Source organism: Erythrolamprus reginae, chromosome 5, assembly GCF_031021105.1.
Source record: "Erythrolamprus reginae isolate rEryReg1 chromosome 5, rEryReg1.hap1, whole genome shotgun sequence".
Taxonomy (NCBI): domain Eukaryota; kingdom Metazoa; phylum Chordata; class Lepidosauria; order Squamata; family Dipsadidae; genus Erythrolamprus; species Erythrolamprus reginae.
Window position 1 is genome coordinate 25,944,132 of NC_091954.1, and position 21,146 is coordinate 25,965,277.

Genomic DNA, 21,146 nt, shown 5'->3' on the forward strand with positions numbered 1-21,146 from the left:
TCTTCCTCTTCTATGTCTACAGGTACTGCTACATCCAGTATCCAGAGTTTTTTTGCCTTATAGTCAATCATTAAGTCTGGGAGGTTATGTGGCAGGTATTTAAATTCTAAAGTCCCATAACACTTTAGCTTCTTCATTTTCCATTACTTTGTCAATTTTATGGTCCCATCTGTCCCACTCTGCAGGCAGGTGGTATTTCTTACAGATCTTCTAATCTAATACACCATTGTTGCTACTTTGTCCTGCTGTTGTTTTTGGTTAGTCTGTGTGATCTTGCAGCACTTACCAAATGGCCCACTGTTTCTTCAGCTTCTTTGCAAAGGTGGCATTTTGGCTTTGTATGAATTTGTTCTTGAGACTTGGTTTTGTGCAGGAAGAATTAGTTCCTCTGTTTCAGAGTAGTTCAGCTGATAGGGAAATTAAAAGAATTAATATCCTAGTAAGGGGAATTACAGTACAGTATTTAAAACCTGTAGTTGGTAGACTGGATAGAATACATAGTGACAGAGGTAACTCGCTAAATTAAGTCCAAATCTCTACATCTAGTCCCCTATTTGATTTATGGCAAAACCGGAAATAATCATTTTTCTATGAACTGCAATTTCTTCATTGGGCATTCTAATTTTTCTTCATTTAGGAAACTTTTGAAAAAGCAGTCACAAAAAGACTATTCTTTCCTTTAAAGAGCTATTTGTTTCCTTTATCTGTTCTTTCTGAGTGAAAAGAAGAATATCAGCATGAGGCAATCTTCCTTAGCATCCAGACCTACTAAATGAGTTTTGTTTACTCAGAAATTAGCTGCATAGTCACTTAAACTAAAAATCATGTGATAAACCAAGCAAAACCCATCTGCGTCCAGGATTAATTGCTATATAAAGAATGTAATTGTCTTTTTCACAAGTGTAATCACTACTAGCTCTTTTCCCCAAGGTTGCATGTAGGCTGCTTTAACATATCTGAAAAGATAGACTTAAGGCTGTCTTATCCTTCTACATTAGTTATGAACATAAAATAGAAATACATTTGCTCCCTTATGGACTGTATTTCTTGATCACCACTATGGATCAGTGATTTTTTCTTCTTAGAACAAGACCAGCTCATTGGGGACAATATAAGTCTTCATCCTTGCAACATCGAAAGGTATGCATGGAGTAAATATTAACTTTTAAAGCTTTTTAAAGAAATTGCTCTCAAGAATTAACCTATGCCAAGAAGAAAGAAAACAGCGGTCCTTGTATTGTAGAAATTTGCTTAGTGAGACAGACAACTCTATGCATTGTTATTCTGTTTCAGGCACATTAGAGCAAAAGTTCATCTCACAGAATTTACCTCAGGCTACAATGCATTGATGGCAAACCTATGACATGTGAAAGGTGACATGCCATGATATTTTGAGTGACACACCAGAGTTCATTAACTGTTGTCCCTGTTTGAGCCACCGACGAAACTTTAATTGTGCTCAGATACCAGAAATACAAAACCCTGTGTCCTCCAGAGCTTAAAATTTCATCATCCATATCAGTACGTGATCTGTTATCTTCAGAATAGCGATTTGTGGTGACATGGGAGACCAACTTGTAAAATGTGATAGGAACATGGCAGTTTCATATTTCAGTTGTTTTCCAATCACTGCACAGAGTTGCTCTTTGTGCAACTAAGCTTAATTTCCCGGTGCAAGCACAGAAGTTATTTGCAACCACAATTTCCAACATGAACACATTATCAATGATTCTATGAAACAAGAGCATTGAATTATAACTGAATATATTCTCTTTTGTTTGGGGGTAGGGAAGTTTTTGCTAAATTACTTGAAATATATATTCTCTGCCAGTTTATATTACTTACATATTCTTTCCTTAACTTTATTCACTTTTCCAAAGATGTCAACTTTTTATTACAATATTTTGGCAACATAATGCTTTAGGAAGAAAATTAATGTTTCTGTTTTCATTGTGTCATATCACTTTAACAGGAATGGCAAACACCTGAATTAATCATACTCAAGAAATCTGATTTGTGGTTATTTCTTCAAATAATAACCTGACTAAACATCATGCATTAATTTCATTTTCTTAACAAATGTCCTTCCAGCCATGAAGGGCTTTTAATCATTTTAAAATTAGCTATTGAACGAATATGTAATATGTTTAGCTTAAATATCTTAGTGAAACTCGCCTTTAAGTTAATACACTTTATAGCATGGTGTCATCACAGTGCTATCACGTGAAGTATTGCGACTTTCCCCCCTTTTGCTAAATTGGGCATGGGCGTGGGCAGTGTGTGATGCATCTGGCACATGGACCGCATGTTTGACATCACCACCACCACCACCTGGTTTTATAGCATTCAGACGTATCACACTCTTCTCTCTGTCACGGATAGGCAAAGTTGGCTCTTCTATGACATGTGGAATTCAAGTCCCAGGATTCCTGAGCTAGCATGATTGGCTCAGGAACTCTGGGAGTTGAAGTCCACAAGTCATAGAAGAGCCAGCTTTGCTTACCCCTGCTCTGTGTTGTTTATGGTTCAAAGGAGGAAGAGGAGAAAACTCCTTCATCACTAACTCCGAGTTTCAGCTCCCTATTTGTATTTGCATTTAACTAGAAATCCAATTTGGTTGGAAATTCGAACAAATTTATGTACTGAAAATCATGGTAGACATTTTTATTTTATTTTAATTTATATTTATTGATTTGATTTGATTTGATTTGATTTGTATGCCGCCCCTCTCTATAGACTCATATTGCCACATGGTCTTTCTAGAAAGCTTATTTTTTCATTATGAATTCAGTGAAAGGATTAGTTTTGATTAGTATCATTCTTATTGCAAGTAAGGTCTAACCCTGTGGTGCAAGATTGTGCATACTAACACATTTTGGTAACTAACTGTTTATTAATGTTTTTTAATTGATTTTTACATTTTATTATTAGATTTGTAATGTACTGTGGTATTGTTTTGTTGTGAGCCAACCCGAGTTTTCGGAGAGGGGCAGCATACAAATCTAATAAATAATAATAATAAGAATTTCCTTGGCAGGAGTGGGTTCTAATTTTTTTTTACTACCAGTTCTGTTGGTGTGGCTTATTTTGTGGGTGTGGCTTGATGGTCATGTGATGCTGGGTGTGGCTTGATGGTCATGTGTCTGAATGGGTGTGGCCAACTCAATGTCATTCCAAACCTGGAAAACAGGGAAATCAGGGAATTATGGAAATTGGCAGTTCGGGAAATATCGGGGAATTATCAGGGAATTCGTGAAAAAAATAGAATAAATCGTGGAAGAAACCAAATTGTATTAAAATGTTTAAAAGTTAGGGGAAAAAATGTTTTTAAAAATGGATTGCGCTGCCTGGCAGAGTCAAGGAAAAATGAGTATAACTGTCACAACAGCTTGCTTCCTCAGCTACCAATATTTCTCCACAGCTTAGCTGTTTAATCCGATGTCATCTATGACCATGCCTTAACTAGTTTGCAAGTTGCAGGGAAATATCAGGGAAATGTTAGGGAATTTCAAAATGCTTTCTCCTTGGACACCCTGTACTCACATCAACTTTATTATCTACATAATATAGATGTACTTTCATGGACCACTGAAAGGAGGAAATGGCTCACATGCTGTGCCCAAGAGTGTGATAGGCCACAGGCTTTTAAGGGGCTGCCAGAAAGAAGGGGGGGGGAGCAATGTATTTAATGTAATGCCCTAGCTAGCAAAATGAAATTCAATGTAGAGATAAGTAAAGTCCCACACATAGGCAAACCTCCTAAAAGTATACATATAAACTGGGTGAAACTAGGCTTAATAGCAGTGACTTTGAGAGGGATTTTGGAGTCCTAGTGGACAACCAGCTTACCATGACCCAGTAAGTGTGCAGCAGCAGTCAAAAAAGCAAATGCAATCCTAAATTGCATTAACAGAGGGATACAATTTAGATCAAGTGAGATACTAATAACATTCTCTAAAGCCTTAGTTAGACCACACCTGGAGTATTGCATCCAGTTTTGATCACCACACTATAAAAATGATATTGAGACTCTAGAAAAAGTGCAGAGGAGAGCGACCAGGATAATCAGGAGACTGGAGACTAAAATAATAATAATTAATAATAATAATAATAATTTATTAGATTTGTATGCCGCCCCTTTCCGAAGACTCGGGGCGGCTCACAACAATAATAAAAACAATGTTACAGTGGAACAAATCTAATATTAAAAGAGAAAAAACATATATAACCCCATCATTTAAAACCAAACAACACATACACACCAAATATAAAATATAAAAGCCTGGGGGAGGTGTCTCAGTTCCCCCTGCCTGGCGATATAGGTGGCTCTTGAGTAATTTACAAAAGACAAGGAGGGTGGGGGCAGTTCTAATTTCCAGGGGGAGTTGATTTCAGAGGGCCGGAGCCGCCACACAGAAGGCTCTTTCCCCGGGGCCCGCCAAACGACATTGTTTAGTCGACGGGACCCGGAGAAGGCCAACTCTGTGGGACCTTATCGGTCACTGGGATTCGTGCGGTACCGGTAGCAGGCGGTTCTGGAGGTACTCTGGTCCTATCCCACGTAGGGCTTCAAAGGTCATAACCAACACTTTGAATTGTGACCGGAAACTGATCGGCAGCCAGTGCAGGCCACAGAGTGTTGTAGAAACGTTGGCGAATCTGGGAAGCCCCACGATGGCTCTCGCGGCTGCATTCTGCATGATCTGAAGTTTCTGAACACTTTTCAAAGGTAGCCCCATGTAGAGAGCATTGCAGTAATCAAACCTCGAGGTGATGAGGGCATGAGCGACTGTGAGCAATGACTCCCTGTCCAAATAGGGCCGCAACTAGTGCACCAGGCGAACATGGGCAAACGCCCTCCTTGCCACAGCTGAAAGATGTGTTCCAATGTTAGCTGTGGATCGAGGAGGACGCCCAAGTTGCGAACCCTCTCTGAGGGGGTCAATAATTCCTCCCCCCCAGGGTAATGGATGGACAGATGGAATTGTCCTTGAGAGGCAAGACCCACAGCCACTCCATCTTGTCTGGGTTGAGTTTGAGCTTGTTGACACCCATCCAGACCCCAACAGCCTCCAGGCACTGGCACATCACTTCCACTGCTTCATTGACTGGACATGGGGTGGAGATGTATAACTGGGTATCATCGGCATACTGATGATACCTCACCCCATGCCCTTGGATGATCTCACCCAGCAGTTTCATGTAGATATTAAATAGGGGGGAGAGGACTGAACCCTGAGGCACCCCATAAGGGAGAGACCTAGAGGTTGACCTCTGACCCCCCACTAACACCGACTGCGACTGACCAGAGAGGTAGGATGAGAACCACTGGAGAACAGTGCCTCCCACTCCCAACCCCTCCAGCCGGCGCAGAAGGATACTATGGTCGATGGTATCGAAAGCCGCTAAGAGGACAAGAAGCAACAGGACAGAGGACAAGCCCCTGTCCCGGGCCCGACAGAGATCATCCATCAACGCGACCAAAGCAGTTTCCATGCTGTCGCCGGTCCTGAATCCAGACTGCTGAGGGCCTAGATAATCAGCTTCCTCCAAGGACCGCTGGAGTTGAAGCGCCACCACCTTCTCAACAACCTTCCTCATAAAGGGAAGGTTGGAGACTGGATGGTAGTTATTAAACACGGCTGGGTCCAGGGAAGGCTTCTTGAGGAGGGGGCGCACAAGTGCCTCCTTATAAGGAGCTGGAAAGGACCCCCTCTCCAAGGAGGCGTTGACAATCTCCTGGACCCAGCTCCGTGTCACCTCTCGGCTGGCCAAAACCAACCAAGAGGGACACGGATCCAGTAAACAGGTGGCGGAACTCACAGCTCCAATGGCCTTGTCCACTTCATCAGGTGTCACCAAGTGAAACTCCTCCCAGACAGATGGACAAAGTCATTTAGCCCCAGTCACCTCGACTGACTTGTTTTCAGCCGATACTGCTATACAATTGGAGTCGAGGTCCGCCCAGATCCGAGCGACTTTATCAGTGAAAAACGAGTTAAATTCCTTGGCACTGCCCTGCAAGAGCTCCCCAACTCCCCACTGATTTAGAAGGGAGTGGGTCACCCTAAACAGAGTGGCCAGGCGGGATTCTGCTGATGCAATCAAGGTGGCATGGTATGCGCATCTTGCCGCATTGAGCGCCACTTTGTAGGTCTTAATAAAAGCTCTTACAAGTATTCGATCGGATTTGGACTTACTCTTTCTCCATCGTTTCTCTAGACGTTTCAACTCCCCGAGCTCCTCATTCAACCATGGAGCTCTACAGGGTCTAGTGCCACAGAGAGGTCACAATGGCGCAATTCGGTCAAGAGCCTCCGCTGCAGCCTTGTTCCAGGCCTCAGCAAGAGTCTCCACTGAGCTGTGGACGAGTGAATCTGGTAAAACCCCAAGCGCCCTCTGAAAGCGCTCTGGGTCCATCAGGCATCTGGGGCGGAACCTCCTAATCGGTTCCGCCTCCCTGCGGGGGAGGATTGGAGCCAGGAAATCAAGCCGCAGTAGGAAATGGTCTGACCATGACAAAGGCAATGTTTTTAAGCCCCTTAGTCTCAGACAATTACTCAATTGCTCCGAGAGGAATACCATGTCGGGTGTGTGCCCCCCCTCGTGAGTCGGACCCTGAACTACTTGAGTCAGGTCCATGGTTGTTATGGTGGCCATGAACTCCTGTGCTAGTCCAGAGGAACCGCCGAGTGATGGCAAATTGAAGTAAATATAAAAATTATACAAAAATTAAAAAATTAATTAATTAATTAAAAAAGGTTAACCGGTCAATTATAAAATTAAACTGAGACAATAATATAAATTAGGATCAGTTAATATAAAATGAGTTCTTAAATAAGTAGTTCAAAATTCATCAGTCAATCAATCAATCCAGGTCAGGATGATAATAATGTCTTTAGTAAATCCTTCTTTAAGTCTGTTGTGTTATAAAATCATCCACTAGGGGCGCAGTTCTTCAATGTTATTCAATAGGGAATACAGAAGATGGAAGCAGGGGGAGGAAGATGACAAAGCAACGATCTTAACATTTGCTAATACCCCCAGTTTAATTGGCCTTGATGGCCTTCGGCAGTTCAGTTCCCATTGTTCACTCTCCCCCAGTTCTATCCACTCTGTTCTTTTGATCTAATCCCAGCCAGTGTCCTCAACTCTACACGGCGGACCCAACTCATTCCTCCACATTCCGACACCGCCTCCTTCGTCCCCCCTTGGCAGCAGTAACTCTCACTTACTGGTGCCATACAGGGGATTGGGCTGCTGTTGTTCGCCCACCAGATGGTATCCCTAACTCCTTCGTTCTCCTCGAACGACCTCCGGCGCCGACAGGAAATGCTCCCACCGGCCTGCACCCTCGGTGTCCTCAGTCTCACAAAGCAGTCAGATATGTCCCGGCCTCTGCGCTGGCCTCTGCTCTGGCCTCTCGGTTCCTCTATCTGCTCTGTCACTTCGGCACCAGTCACTCTCACTTCCTGGTGCCTCACTAAGAAGGTCGGTTTGTTTACCAAGTTTTTCTCCGCTCTTTTCTTTCCACCTCGGCATCGGGCATCCGGGAACAGCCACCATCTTCTGCTACTCAGGCAGTTTCTCGAGGCTATTTTGTCCCTAGCGCCACACAACATAACACAGCAGCATTCAATTCTGAGCCCCCAACATGGAGGGCTGAAAAACCAGAAGGAGTCAGACAATGTCTGATCTGGATTGACTCATTTTTTGATGACTTTTGCCGTTGTCTCAGAGGAGAGGCAAATCCTCCATCTCCTCACCTCTAGCACCGGAACTCCTCCTCTAATCTAATCTAATCTAAAATATATAAAGAGCGGTTGCAGGAACTGGGCATGGAGTGTCTAGCGAAGAGAAGGACCAGGGGAGACATGATAGCAGTGTTCCAATATTTGAGGGGCTGCCACAGAGGGGAAGGAGTCAACCTATTCTCCAAAGCACCGGAAGGCCAGACAATGAATAATGAATGGAAATTGATCAAATAGACATTCAACCTAGAAATAAGGAGGAACTTTCTAACAGTGAGAACAATCAACCAATGGAACAGCTTGCCCTTGGAAGTTGTGGGCACTTCACCATTTGAGACTTTCAAGAAGAGATTGGACTGCCATTGCCAGAAATGATGCAGAATCTCCTGTTTGAGCAAGGGGTTGGATTAGAAGACCTACTAAGTTCCTTCCAACTCTATTAATCTGTTAATTTGATTTAATTTTCCAAAGCATCAGAAGGCAAAACAAGAAGTAATGGATGGAAACTGAACAAAGAGAGAAGCAACTTAAAACTAAGGAGGAACTTCCAGACAGAACCAATATATGTGCAGAAATATTTCAGTCATAATTTCACATATAAAATAACCATTTGTGTAATACCACCTACATATTTTTCAAAACAGTAATTAGTATTATGGCTGATGTTTGACAGCAAGCCTAAAAATCAAAGATCACAAGACCGCTTCTTTTTCTGTATTTAAACAAAACATCACATACCAGTGATCAATCTTTCTCTCCCCCCCTCCCTCTCTATGTATGTGTTTCCACTCATTCTACAAAGGATGGTTTGGCTGCAAGTTGCCCCTCTCTCTTTGGAAGCAAAAGGCACTGAGGATTAAACAATAAGACAACTCCACCAGCATTTGGAGAGGGGCAGCATACAAATCAATCAATCAATCAATCAATCAATCAATCAATCAAATACATAAACACATAAATACATAAATAAATTTGACATTGAAATACCCTCTGCCCCAATCCCAAGTCAGCCCCTGCGTTTTTCTGCAGCCAATTAGGGTTTGGAACCGGTCTGTCCAAAATCTCTCTGGCTTTCTGATCAGGTGGGGTAGAGATGGGAGGTATGAAAGGTTTTGGCCAGATCTGGAACGTGAAAATTTTTGACAAGTTGCAGTCTTTGGGAAGGAGGAGGGGGTATGGGAGGGAAAGAGGAACCATGTTCCCTGCCTCTCTCTTCCACCCTTGCAGAAAGGAAAAAGAGAAAAATGAGCTAGCAGAAAATGAAACTTATTTTCTTCTGTAGTCAAGACAAGGCTGGGGGTTGCTTTAGTGCAGATGTCTTCAAACTTGACAACTTTAAGACTTGTGGGCTTCAACTCTCAGAATTCTTCAGCCAGCTATGAGAATTCTGGGAATTGAAGTCCACAAGTCTTAAAGTTGCCAAGTTTGAAGACTTCTGCTATCTGACGATGAGAAACAGAGGCAGAAGTCCTAATTGCTTTAATACCAGAGAGATTGATGGAAGAAAGCTCACTGAATTCAGGTTTCTTTCAGTGTGATAACTGGAGAGGGAGGTGAGGTTTCTGTGTGCGCACGTTGTGTTTCTCTTTTCATTCTGCCTTCGGAAGCCAAAGACTTGGGCGGGAAATGTTACCGTAGTTTCATAGAAATGAAGAGAGAAGCACTAGAAATTTGCACTAGCTACCGTAGAAGGAGGCTGCTCAGAAGCAGGAGCAATTTCGCATACTGTTTAAAATCTTTCTCCCTTCCTTCCTCTTTCTTTCTCTTTCCTCCCTCTCCTTCTTTCTCTCTTTCTCAGTCTCTTTTTCTTTCTCTCTTTCTCTGTCTTTTTTTCTTTCTTCTCTCTCTCTCTGTCTCACACACATATGCTGTCTCACACACACACATACACACTCTCTCACACATGAATGGCAGCTTCTCCTAACCTTCTCAGAGAGTCCCTCTGCTGATGGGCTGCTCTGATCAGCAGAGGGGAAAACCCACAAAAGATTTCAGTATAACTGAGTGTTTGGCTTTTGAGGCTGGCCTGGTTTCCTTGTCCACCTTGGAGGTGCTTCCCCCCTTCCCGACTGCTCCTCTTTGTTGCTATCATGAGAGGCTGACCGGAGCACACTGCCCTCTGTCCCAGGCGCTGGAAACGGAGCCCCTGCCATCTCCCCTAACTAGAAACAGTACTTAAGGATAGAGACCACTACATTCTGTGGCAAAAATGAGAAAATGAAGTTCCTTTTCTCAGGTGGTGTAGGGTGGAATTTAAGGAAGAGGTGGCGGCCTGTTGCTTGCTGCTGCTTCTACCTCGCTCTCTCTCCTTTCTTGGATGGATCTGGTGGGAGGAGTGGTCTTCTCGGAGAGGAAAGGCATATAAAATTTAATAATAATAATAATAATAGTAATAATAATAATAATAGTAATAATAATAGTAATAATAATAGTAGTAATAATAATAATATTTTGCATATACTGCACAATTATTACAGATAATTAAATCTTTAAAATTACTTTGTACGTGAAATTTTAATGTTGCATTTTATATTTAGATATTGTTTGAATGAAACCAGAACAAAATGGTATCAGGCTTGATTGTTGGGGCAGCAAAATTACTACTGTTGCCATATTACAGTAGAAAATATTTTGATCATTTTGATCAGTTTTTAAGTTCTCTGCCTTCCTTAGTGTCCTTCATAAATACTGCATGTAAATGAAACATGTTATGTTTATGTTCTTGATATATGCATGGTTTTTTTCTATGCCATGCATTGGGCGGTATGGTGTTGGGATAACTTTTAGGAAATAACCATTTGTATTTGTTTTAGGAATTGAAAGCCGAATCCCAAAATGTCAGGCTGTATCTTCCATCAAGAAGGGAGGGAAGGAGAGGGAGAAAGGGTCAGAAGGCATTTCTGGACATGCCTACTGAGACACCTTTCTCCAGTCACCCTTGTCCTGCTCAAAAGTTCATGCACTGCTCTCTGTCTAAGTAGTCCTCAACTTATAACCACAATCACACAAAATTTCAGTTGCTAAGCAACTGAAGTTGCGCCTGATTTTGTGACCCTTTTGCCCCATTTTTAAGTGAGTAGCTGCCTTAAATCAATTAAGGGACTCACATATTCATTAAATGATTCTGGCTTCTCCTACTAACTTTGACAGTCGTAAACCATCTGGGAAGGTCACACACAATGATCACGTAACACTGTGATGCTTCATCCATTGTAAATATATGCCAGTTGCCAGACACCCACATGTTAATCACGTGATCGTGGGGATGTTGCAATGGCCATGAATGCAAAGGCCAATTGTAAATCACTTTTTTATGTGCCATTGTAACTTGGAATGGTCACTAAATGGACGGTTGTAAGTCGAGGTACCATTTGGAAAGACTGTAGTTAAGTGACATAACAGGGAGGTAGCTTTGCTGGCAGCATACTCCATCCAAGATAGTCTTTAAGGAGATCAGGGTTTGAGTAACCATGAGGTTTTGCTTGCCCTGTCTTATCTCACCCACCAATTTAAGTGCTTTGAAGGATCTTTGGGATAAAAATCTGATTGCTCCTGTAAGATTAAAATGAAGGTATTATCTTGTCCATCAGATCAGGTAGTAAAATACATGGAATAGCCCTGATTCAGATGGCATAGGATTAAGCTATTGATTGGCACTGATTGGTAAATGGGCTGGGCATTTTTTTTAAAAAGGATGTTTGAGTAGAAACTAATTTCTCTGCTAATCTTTTTCTTCATTCTCTAAATAACCAGGAAAACAGCAACTGCAGACGCAGGAGGAAGTTACCCTATTTTCAAGCAATTTGAGGCTGTTTTGCATCAGCCTGCAGAACTGGTTTCTGCTGTGGCTTAAGCAGGATGAACAAACCAAAGAAGGATTTTCTTTTCTACAAAAATAGTGACAGTTGTCCTCCTCAAAGTAATTGAGAAGACTCCATGCAAGCATTCTGAAGAAATGAAAGAAGTCGAGCTCTGGTCACACAAGGAAGTGGCAGATTGGTTGTTGGAGAATGCGGTGCCGGAATACTGTGAACCGCTGAAGCATTCCTCTGGGCATGATTTGATCAACCTGACCCAGGCCGATTTTGAGAAACCCCCTTTGTCGCGAGTGACTTCTGACAGCGGGCAGCGGCTCTTAGACATGATAGAGACTTTGAAAATAGAACACCACATCGAGGCACACAAAAACGGGCATGCCAATGGCCACCTCAGCATCAGCACAGAAGCCCCGGACAATGAAAATGCCTTCAGCAAAGCCCCTAAACCAAACGGGGTGCCGAATGGCTACAGGAAAGAAATGATAAAAATCTCCATGCCAGATCTGGAACGGTCTCAGTATCCTGTAGAGTGGGAGAAGACATTTCTGGCTTTCCTTTATGCACTCTGCTGTTTCTTCCTGACCACGGTGACAATCTCAGTTGTCCACGAACGAGTGCCTTCCAAAGAGGAGGAACCGCCCCTTCCCGATGCTTTCTTTGATTACTTTAACCGGGTTCAATGGGCCTTTTCTATCTGTGAAATTAATGGTTTGATCCTTGTAGGATTTTGGTTAGTTCAGTGGCTGCTTTTAAAATACAAGTAAGTAAAACAGGTGGTGGTTGCTCCCGATTTTATTTTTATAAATGCTTGTTTTAAATTGTGATTTTTCTGTGTCAGGGACTCTGCTTAATAGTAAATGTGGGTCAAAAAAATTCAAGTATACATGAAGGAGACTTGTGAATAAAAATTAGAGTAACTATTGAATAAAATATGCTGCAGAATAATTATTTACACAATAGCATTTAGTATTTAGACTTATATACTGCTTCACAGTACTTCACAGCCCTCTCTAAGCAGTTTACAGAGTAAGCATATTGCCCCCAACATCTGGGTCCTTATTTTACCGACCTTGGAAGGAGGGAAGGCTGAGCCAACCTTGAGCCTGCAGAGATTCGATCTGCCAAATTGCTGATCAGGAGATGTAGCCTGCAGAACTGCACTCTAACCACTGTACCAGCAAGGCTCTAATTATAAATGATTGTGAACAATGCAATAATATTTATTTGATCAATAAATCAGCAAAATTTAGAAGAACAAAAATGGAGTGAAAGAAATACTGTACATGCAATGTCACACTAGCAATTAGCAAAATAGATAACTTGTTATTCACTCCTCTATTACTATGTTGATAGTAGATAATCCAGATAATGTGAATAGAAAACATTAATTGGTATAAAATAAAAACTATATATCCCCTAGCAGTTTATTAAGTTAAGATCTACCAAATGGAAAATAGTGTTTTAATACCAAGGTGAGTATCTCTTTAATCAGTTTTGTCTTACTTTTATTGTGACAATCCAAAATTTAGCTATTGCACTCATAATGAATGGTTTCAGATTCTAAAGGAGAAGGTTCACATAAAATCCATCTGAATTTCATTGGAATTTATCACTTAGGGCAAAATATAGATTTACCTATTATCTCTGTAAAATTGACAGCATAATTATTTGTGAGATCGTTTCAACTTCCTTGTCATCACATGGGCCCATATGCTCAGCTACAGGAAATTTACAATTACTGCTAAAATAGTAAAGTTTACTACAGTGGTACCTCGGTACTCGACCACAATTCGTTCCAGAAGTGTGGTCGAGAACCGATTTGGTCGAGTACCGAATTTATTTATCCCATAGGAAATAATGGAAATGGATTTAATTGGTTCCCAGCCCCTGTTAACTCGCTGGGAATCAATTAAATCTATTTTCTTTATTTCCAATGGGATAAATAAATTCGCTACTCCAAGCTGCAGGAAAGGTGGGGGCTGCTGCAATCCCGGCAGCTTTGGGGGGCTTCTTTCCTCATTGCTTCCTTTTATTACCTGTAAGCAGCTTCAAAAACTTTCTCCTTCCCTGTGGCTGCAACAGCAGCGGCTTCCCTTCCAGTACCAAGAGCGCCGGGAAGTCACGTAATGAAGGGAAGCTTCTGGAGCGGCAGCAACTGCTGAGATGGCTCCGGCGGCTTCCCTTCATCACGTGACGTTCCCGGCGCTGTTGCTACTGGAAGGGAAGCTGCCGCTGTTGCAGCCACAGGGAAGGAGAAAGTTTTTGAAGCTGCTTACAGGTAATAAGAGGAAGCAATGAGGAAAGGAGCCCCCAGAAGCTGCCAAGATTGCAGCAGCCCCCACCCTTCCTGCAGCTTGGAGCTCTTAGAATGCTCCTCAGCCCCCTGAAGCTGCCGGGATTACATTTTGGATAATGAACAAAATTTTCTCTGGCTGTTCGGTATCTGAATTTTTGTTCAGATACCGAAGCAAATTTTTGCCGAAAAATTTGTTCGTTATCCGAAATGTACGAGAAAGGAAGCGTTCGAGTACCGAGGTACCACTGTATTTACTTTACCATTTTATTATACATGCTTTGAAGAAGTGCATATTTAAGAATATCAAATCTAGCTTTAAAGGATGCAATTCTAAATTTAGGGAGGGTTTGATTTAGCAAGTAATTTGTGCAAGTCTTGGATTCCCTAAGACAGGTGTCAAACTCATGCCCCGCAGGCTGGATACATTGCATGCCCACACCCTCAATTAATGAAGGGAGAAAAAGTTCCAATATGTCACGTGACAGTGTGAGTTTGACACCCCTGCCTTATGATGAGAGAGGAATTGCATCAATGATAGCCTTCAGGTGTGTGAAGAAGAAAAAAATAGAGATTCAATTAGATTCTTCTGCATGATGGAGAAATGTATTGTCCAGAGAAGCAATATGACTCTTGTATACTCCCTGCAATTCACGAGATTTGGGGAAACGTTTGTAGTGTGGCGTTTTTGAGACGTGGGGTGAGGACAGGATATATAAAGTAGAGGAGAGGGAAGATTATTGTTATACAAGAATATTTCTTGACTTCATCATAAAATTAGGACTTGGGCTTTAAAAGAAGCAATATACATGCAGATTGTCCAGCCTCCATAATGTTACATCGGGATTTTTTTTCCTAGTTGAAAGCTTTCTCAGGGCAATTGTGATAAAATATGAGATTTTTGGCAGTTTCATATAGGTGATAAATGTGCCCTGAATGGGATGGGGCAGGTGATTTTAAAGATGGGTAAAATAGTTCTCATAACTGGTTTATATGCAGACAAAGATCTTCTTGTATTTGGCATCTAAAGCAAGTGCTGTATGTAGAAATTTAGAGTTTCACTCGTAAATAGGAATCAGTGGAGTTCATAATTTTAAAGCCCCAAATGAAGGTTTCAAAGACCTGAAATTAAGCCTATCTATGGAAGAAAGATTGGAAGCAACATAAAGTTGTTAATACCATTGATTTCAACTTCCTTTGCTTCGTCTTATGCTAAAAAATATTTCTCCTGGTTGTAAAAGAGAAATTTTGACAAAATGATTGAGAATGTTGGATTACTGCCTCTACTCTACTTTACTTTTTCGTATTATGCAATTTGTGAAAAAGCCAAATATATTTGTTATGTAATCTCCAACTCGAAAAACATTTTGGAGTACAGTACTTGCTTTTGAAATATGACAATGTTTGGAGGGAAAGCATCCATTAATATTTCATATAATGGTCTGGATCCAAGAAAACTGTATTAGTAGTTTTGTACACTAAATGGAGGATTAGATAATATCTCCCCTACATATTAGAGCCAAGCATTTTAAGTCTTGCACAAAACGTTTGTAAAATAGCATTAGTGGTGCCCTTTCAGTTGAAAGCATTGCTTTCCCAAAGTAAATCTTCACAGTCTGTTCAGCTTTATATTTATACTTGATGTTTATTTTATATATGTGTGAATATACATAACTACATTCAATTGGCTGTTTTTGTATGTTGCTGTACTACACAAAAATATTAAGTATTAAATTCTATTGATTTCAGTGGCTGTGCTATAAGTATGAATGTAGTTTCTAGTTGTTTCCTTCTTAGAATTTTTTTAACTTTCCAATTTAATTTTCTCCCCTGGTATTTTTGGATGGTCACCTTCCAAGTTCTAGGCACACTTTAACCCTAATTGGGCTGCTTCAGAACATCTAAGATCAGCTAGGTACTGCTACTAGTTGGACCTATTACCCATACTTTTCTCTTAAACCAGAATGTTGTCTTCTAAGGCTGTTAATAAAAATTCAGAATAGCTTACATGAAATAATTACTGAGATTAAATTGAAGACTCTGAGGAAATGTCTTCTATGTCTGAACTTTTAAAGTAGTTCAGAGGAACCAGAAAGAAGCCTTACAACTAAGTATTACATATTGATAAAAACTATAGGGAGTCAAGCGTAAACATATTTACTTATTTTTGATGTCAATTTTTAAAAATGATAAAAGGTCTCCAAACGGGGACTAACGGCAGAATAATTAACAGCTATTAAGAAAAATCTCTTTTTTTCTTAGTGTAATTTGTTTTTTTCAGCTCAGGATTTTTAAGCTTCTTGCTATCCTAAAAATAAATGTGTCACCCATTAACCTGCATGGAAAAAATAAACAAATCTGCCCAGTGAACGTAAAAACCCATAAAAACATAAAAACCCATGAATGGAGAATAAATATATTTACTTGTTTGGAGAAGATGGGGAATATGCATATAGCCCCTCTATACCGGGACTGTCAAACTCATGGCTCTAGGGCCGGATGAATCACATGCTGGCCACGTATACATCAAGTGATGTCACCATGATGCCGCGAGTTTGATACCCCTGCTCTTCAACATAGTATTCCAGCTTACATCCCACACTGCATTCATTAGTTTTTGCAGCTCTTTGGGAAAACTTCCAATAATTCTGTTCTTTTGGTCATGTTGTAAAGAAACCTAAGAATCAGATTTAATGTAGGAACAGTTTTAAGAACCTTTTTATGCTTTCACCTACACTACAGTCTTCTTGGATCTATCCTAGTTCTGGAAAGTTGGAATATTTTATTTTATTTGTTTTTAGTAGTTTTCAGCCTAAACGGAGTTGTTGGGGAGCATTCTTTTTACAGTATTCTGATGCACTTCAAATTATATATAATTCTCTGTATCTTTTCTTTCCCCTTTCAGGTCTATTATTGGCAGAAGATTTCTTTGTATAGTTGGCACATTGTACTTATACCGGTGTATTACAATGTATGTAACGACACTCCCAGTACCTGGCATGCATTTCAATTGTTCGCCAAAGGTAATCTTAAAAAAAGTATCTCACAGCATTTTTTCACATTTTTTAGACATTCCGAAAGAGCTGGCTCAGAGTGGATAACAAATTTCTTACTAAAGGAAATTGGCTGATATTTTTTCTCCCCACAGATAGTCGATATTGCTTATTGCTCAGTTTTCTGTTTGCTCAACCAGAGGAACAGGTTCTGTCCGGATTCAGTTCCATATTTCTGTTATATTCTCATGGCTTTTAATTCAAAAGCAATCATTTGGTTATCGCATTGAAATTGACTCGTGAAATACCCAGCTTCAAAGGCCAGAAAGACTGTCAAGAACTGATCTCGTTCCTTAGGAAGGCCAGAGCAGTACAGCATGTGAATTTCGAAGGAATCTATAAATGTTCCAATTACCCTGTTTGAATGTAGTCTGATAGAAATAACTGTAAGCAAGTTAGGATAACATCCTTAATGTAGTTCCACAATTTATTATCCAGAAAAATTGCTTGACAGGGGAAATACAAGACAGGTGGATACCTCCTTTGGATACATAGATGTAGAACTAGGCAGAGCCATTTTATAATTGTGGTTTCTGTCTAGACCAAAATTTTAATTAGACAAAGTGGAAGAGGTTTTTACAGCCCTCCAGAAGGTTAATTGAGTGGGGGCCTCTGAATCTCACAGGATAAACTGTTCCTAAGAGTCTGGCAACCACAGAAAAGATGCTTCTTAGACATTCTGTAATATTTACCAACATTTAAGGGAAGAGGCCTGGAATGTGCCCATCCTATCTAACCTGATAGTGTAGTAGTTGACATACCAGCAATGTAACATGAGCAAAAGATGAAGCCTTGAGAAGTTTCAAATGCCACTGCATGCTGGGTCAGTTGTAACTTCTGAGTGGTCTTCAACAGCAGTTCCATGCAAAGTATACTACAGTAACTAAGATTACTAATGTTTGAGCAACAATGAGCAAGGCCTCTCAGTCCAGGAAGGGGCATAATTGGTGACAACAGCAATAGCATTTAGACTTATATACCGCTTCACAGTGCTTTACTGCCCTCTCTAAACAGTTTACAGAGAGCAAGCATATTGCCCCCAACAATCTGGGTCCTCATTCTCCGTACTGAAGGAGCGGGTCCAGCAGTCACATGGGTTGCTCATGTCCAATCCGGTGGAACTGAGCCTAGTATTAAAAAAGCTTGCCGGATCCGCCCCTTCCCCAGAATTCGCTCAGTTCGCATATCCTGCGGTTGTATGTGATAGCTCGTTCAACATTCTAACACCTTCCCTTCGATCTTTCCTTCAAAAAAGTAGTAAGATTTATTGTCTTTATTGTATTACTTGCACTATTTGCGCCAGCCGTTTTAAAAGGAAAAAAAATAAAAAGCGGCTAGGCTTTTTTACTTGGGAGAAGTTGCGGTTTCGTTTTCCCCCGGCGGTTTTGCCGGTTACGATTCCTGCGGCCGCTTGTGGATTCTTCTAATCCCTTGGCCTGGAGGTCCTGGTGCAAGTATTTATTATTGGATTATTGCTTAATTATTGTATAAAAATATATTTAAGGGCTTATAAAATACCTCCTGCGGAGTGGGACGCCTTTAGTCTCCTGGACTTAGTCGATCGCTTTTCCCCTTAAGAAATTCTACGAAGCGATTTTTTGGCGCGAAGGCCTTCGCGCCCTTTCTTAAAATATCTAGGCCTCTCGTGTTGGCCTTCTGCCAGCCGCGTAGGCCTCAGTCCACCGCGTGGATCCGGGAGCGGGCCTTGGGGGTCCCAGGCTAAATTCTCCACCGGCCTAGCCTCCAACCAGAGTGCCTTGGTTTTACTTAATTGCAAAGTTTAGGGAGGCTGGCCCCGCTGGATTTGGGGGCACGAACTCTGGGTTTGCCCAGATTGTCCTCACGTTTCAGCAGCTTCGAGGCCTCGAAGCAGGATCCATTCCTCTTGGGAAGTCCTTGAAATCTTCTCCTTATAATTTAATTATTGGCTCAGCCTTGTCTTCTGTTAATTGTCAGACTATGGCTACCTTTCCCAAGAGAGGCACAACTAAAGGTCCCAGAGAGGCCAGGCCTACAGGCGATGAGATTACTAGTATCCCCCAGGCCTCTTCCTCCTCTTCTCCAGGGGCCCGCCCCTCGACCAAGGTCACCAGGGCCGAGAAGAGAAGGGACCTAGCCCTACAAAAGATTCATGATAAATCAGCAAAACGTTTGAAAGTGCAGGCCCAAGTAATCAGTAGTCAAGACCCACCAGAGGCCTCTAGCCTGCCTCCTTCTGGGGTCCCTGTGTTATCTCTGGATGAGCCAAACCTAGACAGACCCCAACCTAACCTATGGGGCATAGGTCCAGAGGAACCAGATATTATGGAAGATTCCCCCCAGCCAGGATCCTCCCAGGCCTTTAGGGATTCTTCTGCCATTTCTGCTGATATTTCCAGTTTACCTCCTGAGTTCCAATCTATTTTTGCTGTGTTGTCCAAAGCCATTGATGCCAAATTCTCCTCCATCAATGAGCTTCCTTTACCTCTTCCTCCTTCTCGTTCCTCCCGCCCCTTGGGTTCTTCCCCAGCGGTCAGAGCTCCTATTCAGGATGACTCAGAGTCCTCCCAAGATGAATATGAGGATGTAGAGGAGGATGAAGACCCTTTCCAGGGCTTATCTGAGGACGAGGAATCCCAAATAAAGGTCCCTCCTCCTATTACTATTTTCCCTTCTCAACTATTCAAATCTCTCCTCCTCAAAGCTAGAATTTCTACGGGATTAGCGGCCCAGGAGAAACAAGCCTCCACTTCCACTGATCCCCCGGAGGAGAATTTACCTTACTTCACAGAGGAACAGGAGGATAACGAGGTAATCCCTATGCCTAAATTATTTAAAGATGCCTTACTTAAACAGTGGGATTTTCCAGCCTCTGGCCTTAATCCCTCTACCAAGGACAGAAAGTTGTATAAACTCTCCTCTTCCTATGAAGAGCTTCTATCTTTTCCCAAACCAGATGAACCTGTCAAAATTCTTCACTCGGCAGCGGCTGTGCCAGGCGAGGCGGAGGAAGTCCTCCGTCCAGAGGACAAGCGCATCGAGCAAATGCTCAAAAGAGGTTTCTCCGCTGATTCCTGGGCCATTAAAAGTTCTGCAGCAGCCTCCTTCTTCTCCAGAGCCATGCTGCTGTGGCTTCGCCAACTTCAACAGCACATTCCTCCAGATGACTTGAGAGGTCAACAAGACTTCAACAAGGTCTTTGCAGCTGCCCAGTACGTGGCTGATGCCACCTTACAATCTACTAGATTTTCTGCTAAGTCTATTGCAGCCTCTACAACGGCAAGAAGACTCCTATGGATTCGCCCTTGGCAAGCGGGAGTTCGCCAAAAGTGGCAGTTATCCCAGGGCCCCTTAAAGCGCGACCTTCTCTTCGGTGATCTTCTGGATCCTCTCCTCACGGAGACCACAGACAAGAAGAAGGTTTTGGGCCCAACCACAAAAAAGGTTACTAAAACGCAGTCCTTTCGTCGCCCAGGGCGCCAGCAAGATCAAGCGGCTTCCTATCAGAGATCTCCAGGTCAGTATTCCCCCCGCTTTCGTTCCCAAGGTAGGAACTCCAGGGGTAGGGGTTTTCGTTTCCAAAGGGGAGCTGCCTCTAACAGGGCTTCAAAAAAACCTAGATGGTAACCTTTCCTCCATTCCTATAGGGGGTCGCCTAGCTCATTTCGCTGCAAATTGGCGTCTCACCTCCAAGGACCCTTGGGTCATTGACACTGTTCAATCAGGCCTTCTTTTAGAATTTATTTCTCCTCCCCCTAAACGTTTTATTTCCTGCCCTTCGCCCAGGTCATCCTCAGATTGTAACCGTATGGAGGAGGCCATTTCTCATCTATTGTCCATTAGAGCCATTCAGCCGGTCCCTTCCGGTCAGAAGGGCCTAGGTTTTTACTCCATCCTATTTATGGTTCCAAAGTCCTCCGGAGGTTGGAGAGCCATTTTGGATTTAAAGAAACTAAACCTATTCATCAAATATAGGAAGTTTAAAATGCACTCCTTGTCTTCTATTTTGGCCGCCATTCACTCGGGAGATTTCATGGTCTCCTTAGACCTCACTGAGGCCTACCTTCACATTCCTATAGCCAAATGCCACAGAAAATTTTTACGTTTTTCCTTTCAAGGCAGGCATTTCCAGTATAGGGCGATGCCATTTGGCCTTTCCTCGGCCCCTCGGGTCTTCACAAAGCTCTTGGGGTCCCTGGCGGCCTATATCCGGGCGTCTCCCATCCACATTTTATGTTATCTTGATGATATT

The 21,146-nt window shown here is 42.0% G+C and overlaps 1 protein-coding gene across 8 annotated transcripts in view; it reads left to right on the top strand.

Annotated features, from left to right (window-relative positions):
* The window catches only part of SGMS1 (sphingomyelin synthase 1), a 140,683-nt gene that overhangs the window by 93,648 nt on the left and 25,889 nt on the right, over positions 1-21,146 (top strand). For 7 of the 8 annotated variants that reach the window (XM_070752254.1, XM_070752250.1, XM_070752253.1 and 4 more), the window contains 2 exons: positions 11,505-12,329; positions 16,768-16,885. In XM_070752254.1, coding sequence (XP_070608355.1) covers positions 11,707-12,329; positions 16,768-16,885 — 741 coding nt within the window. In that variant the 5' untranslated portion in view covers positions 11,505-11,706. Of the gene's footprint in view, positions 1-1,085; positions 1,141-11,504; positions 12,330-16,767; positions 16,886-21,146 lie in introns of all 8 variants that reach the window. The other variant, XM_070752255.1, reaches the window with a different exon arrangement.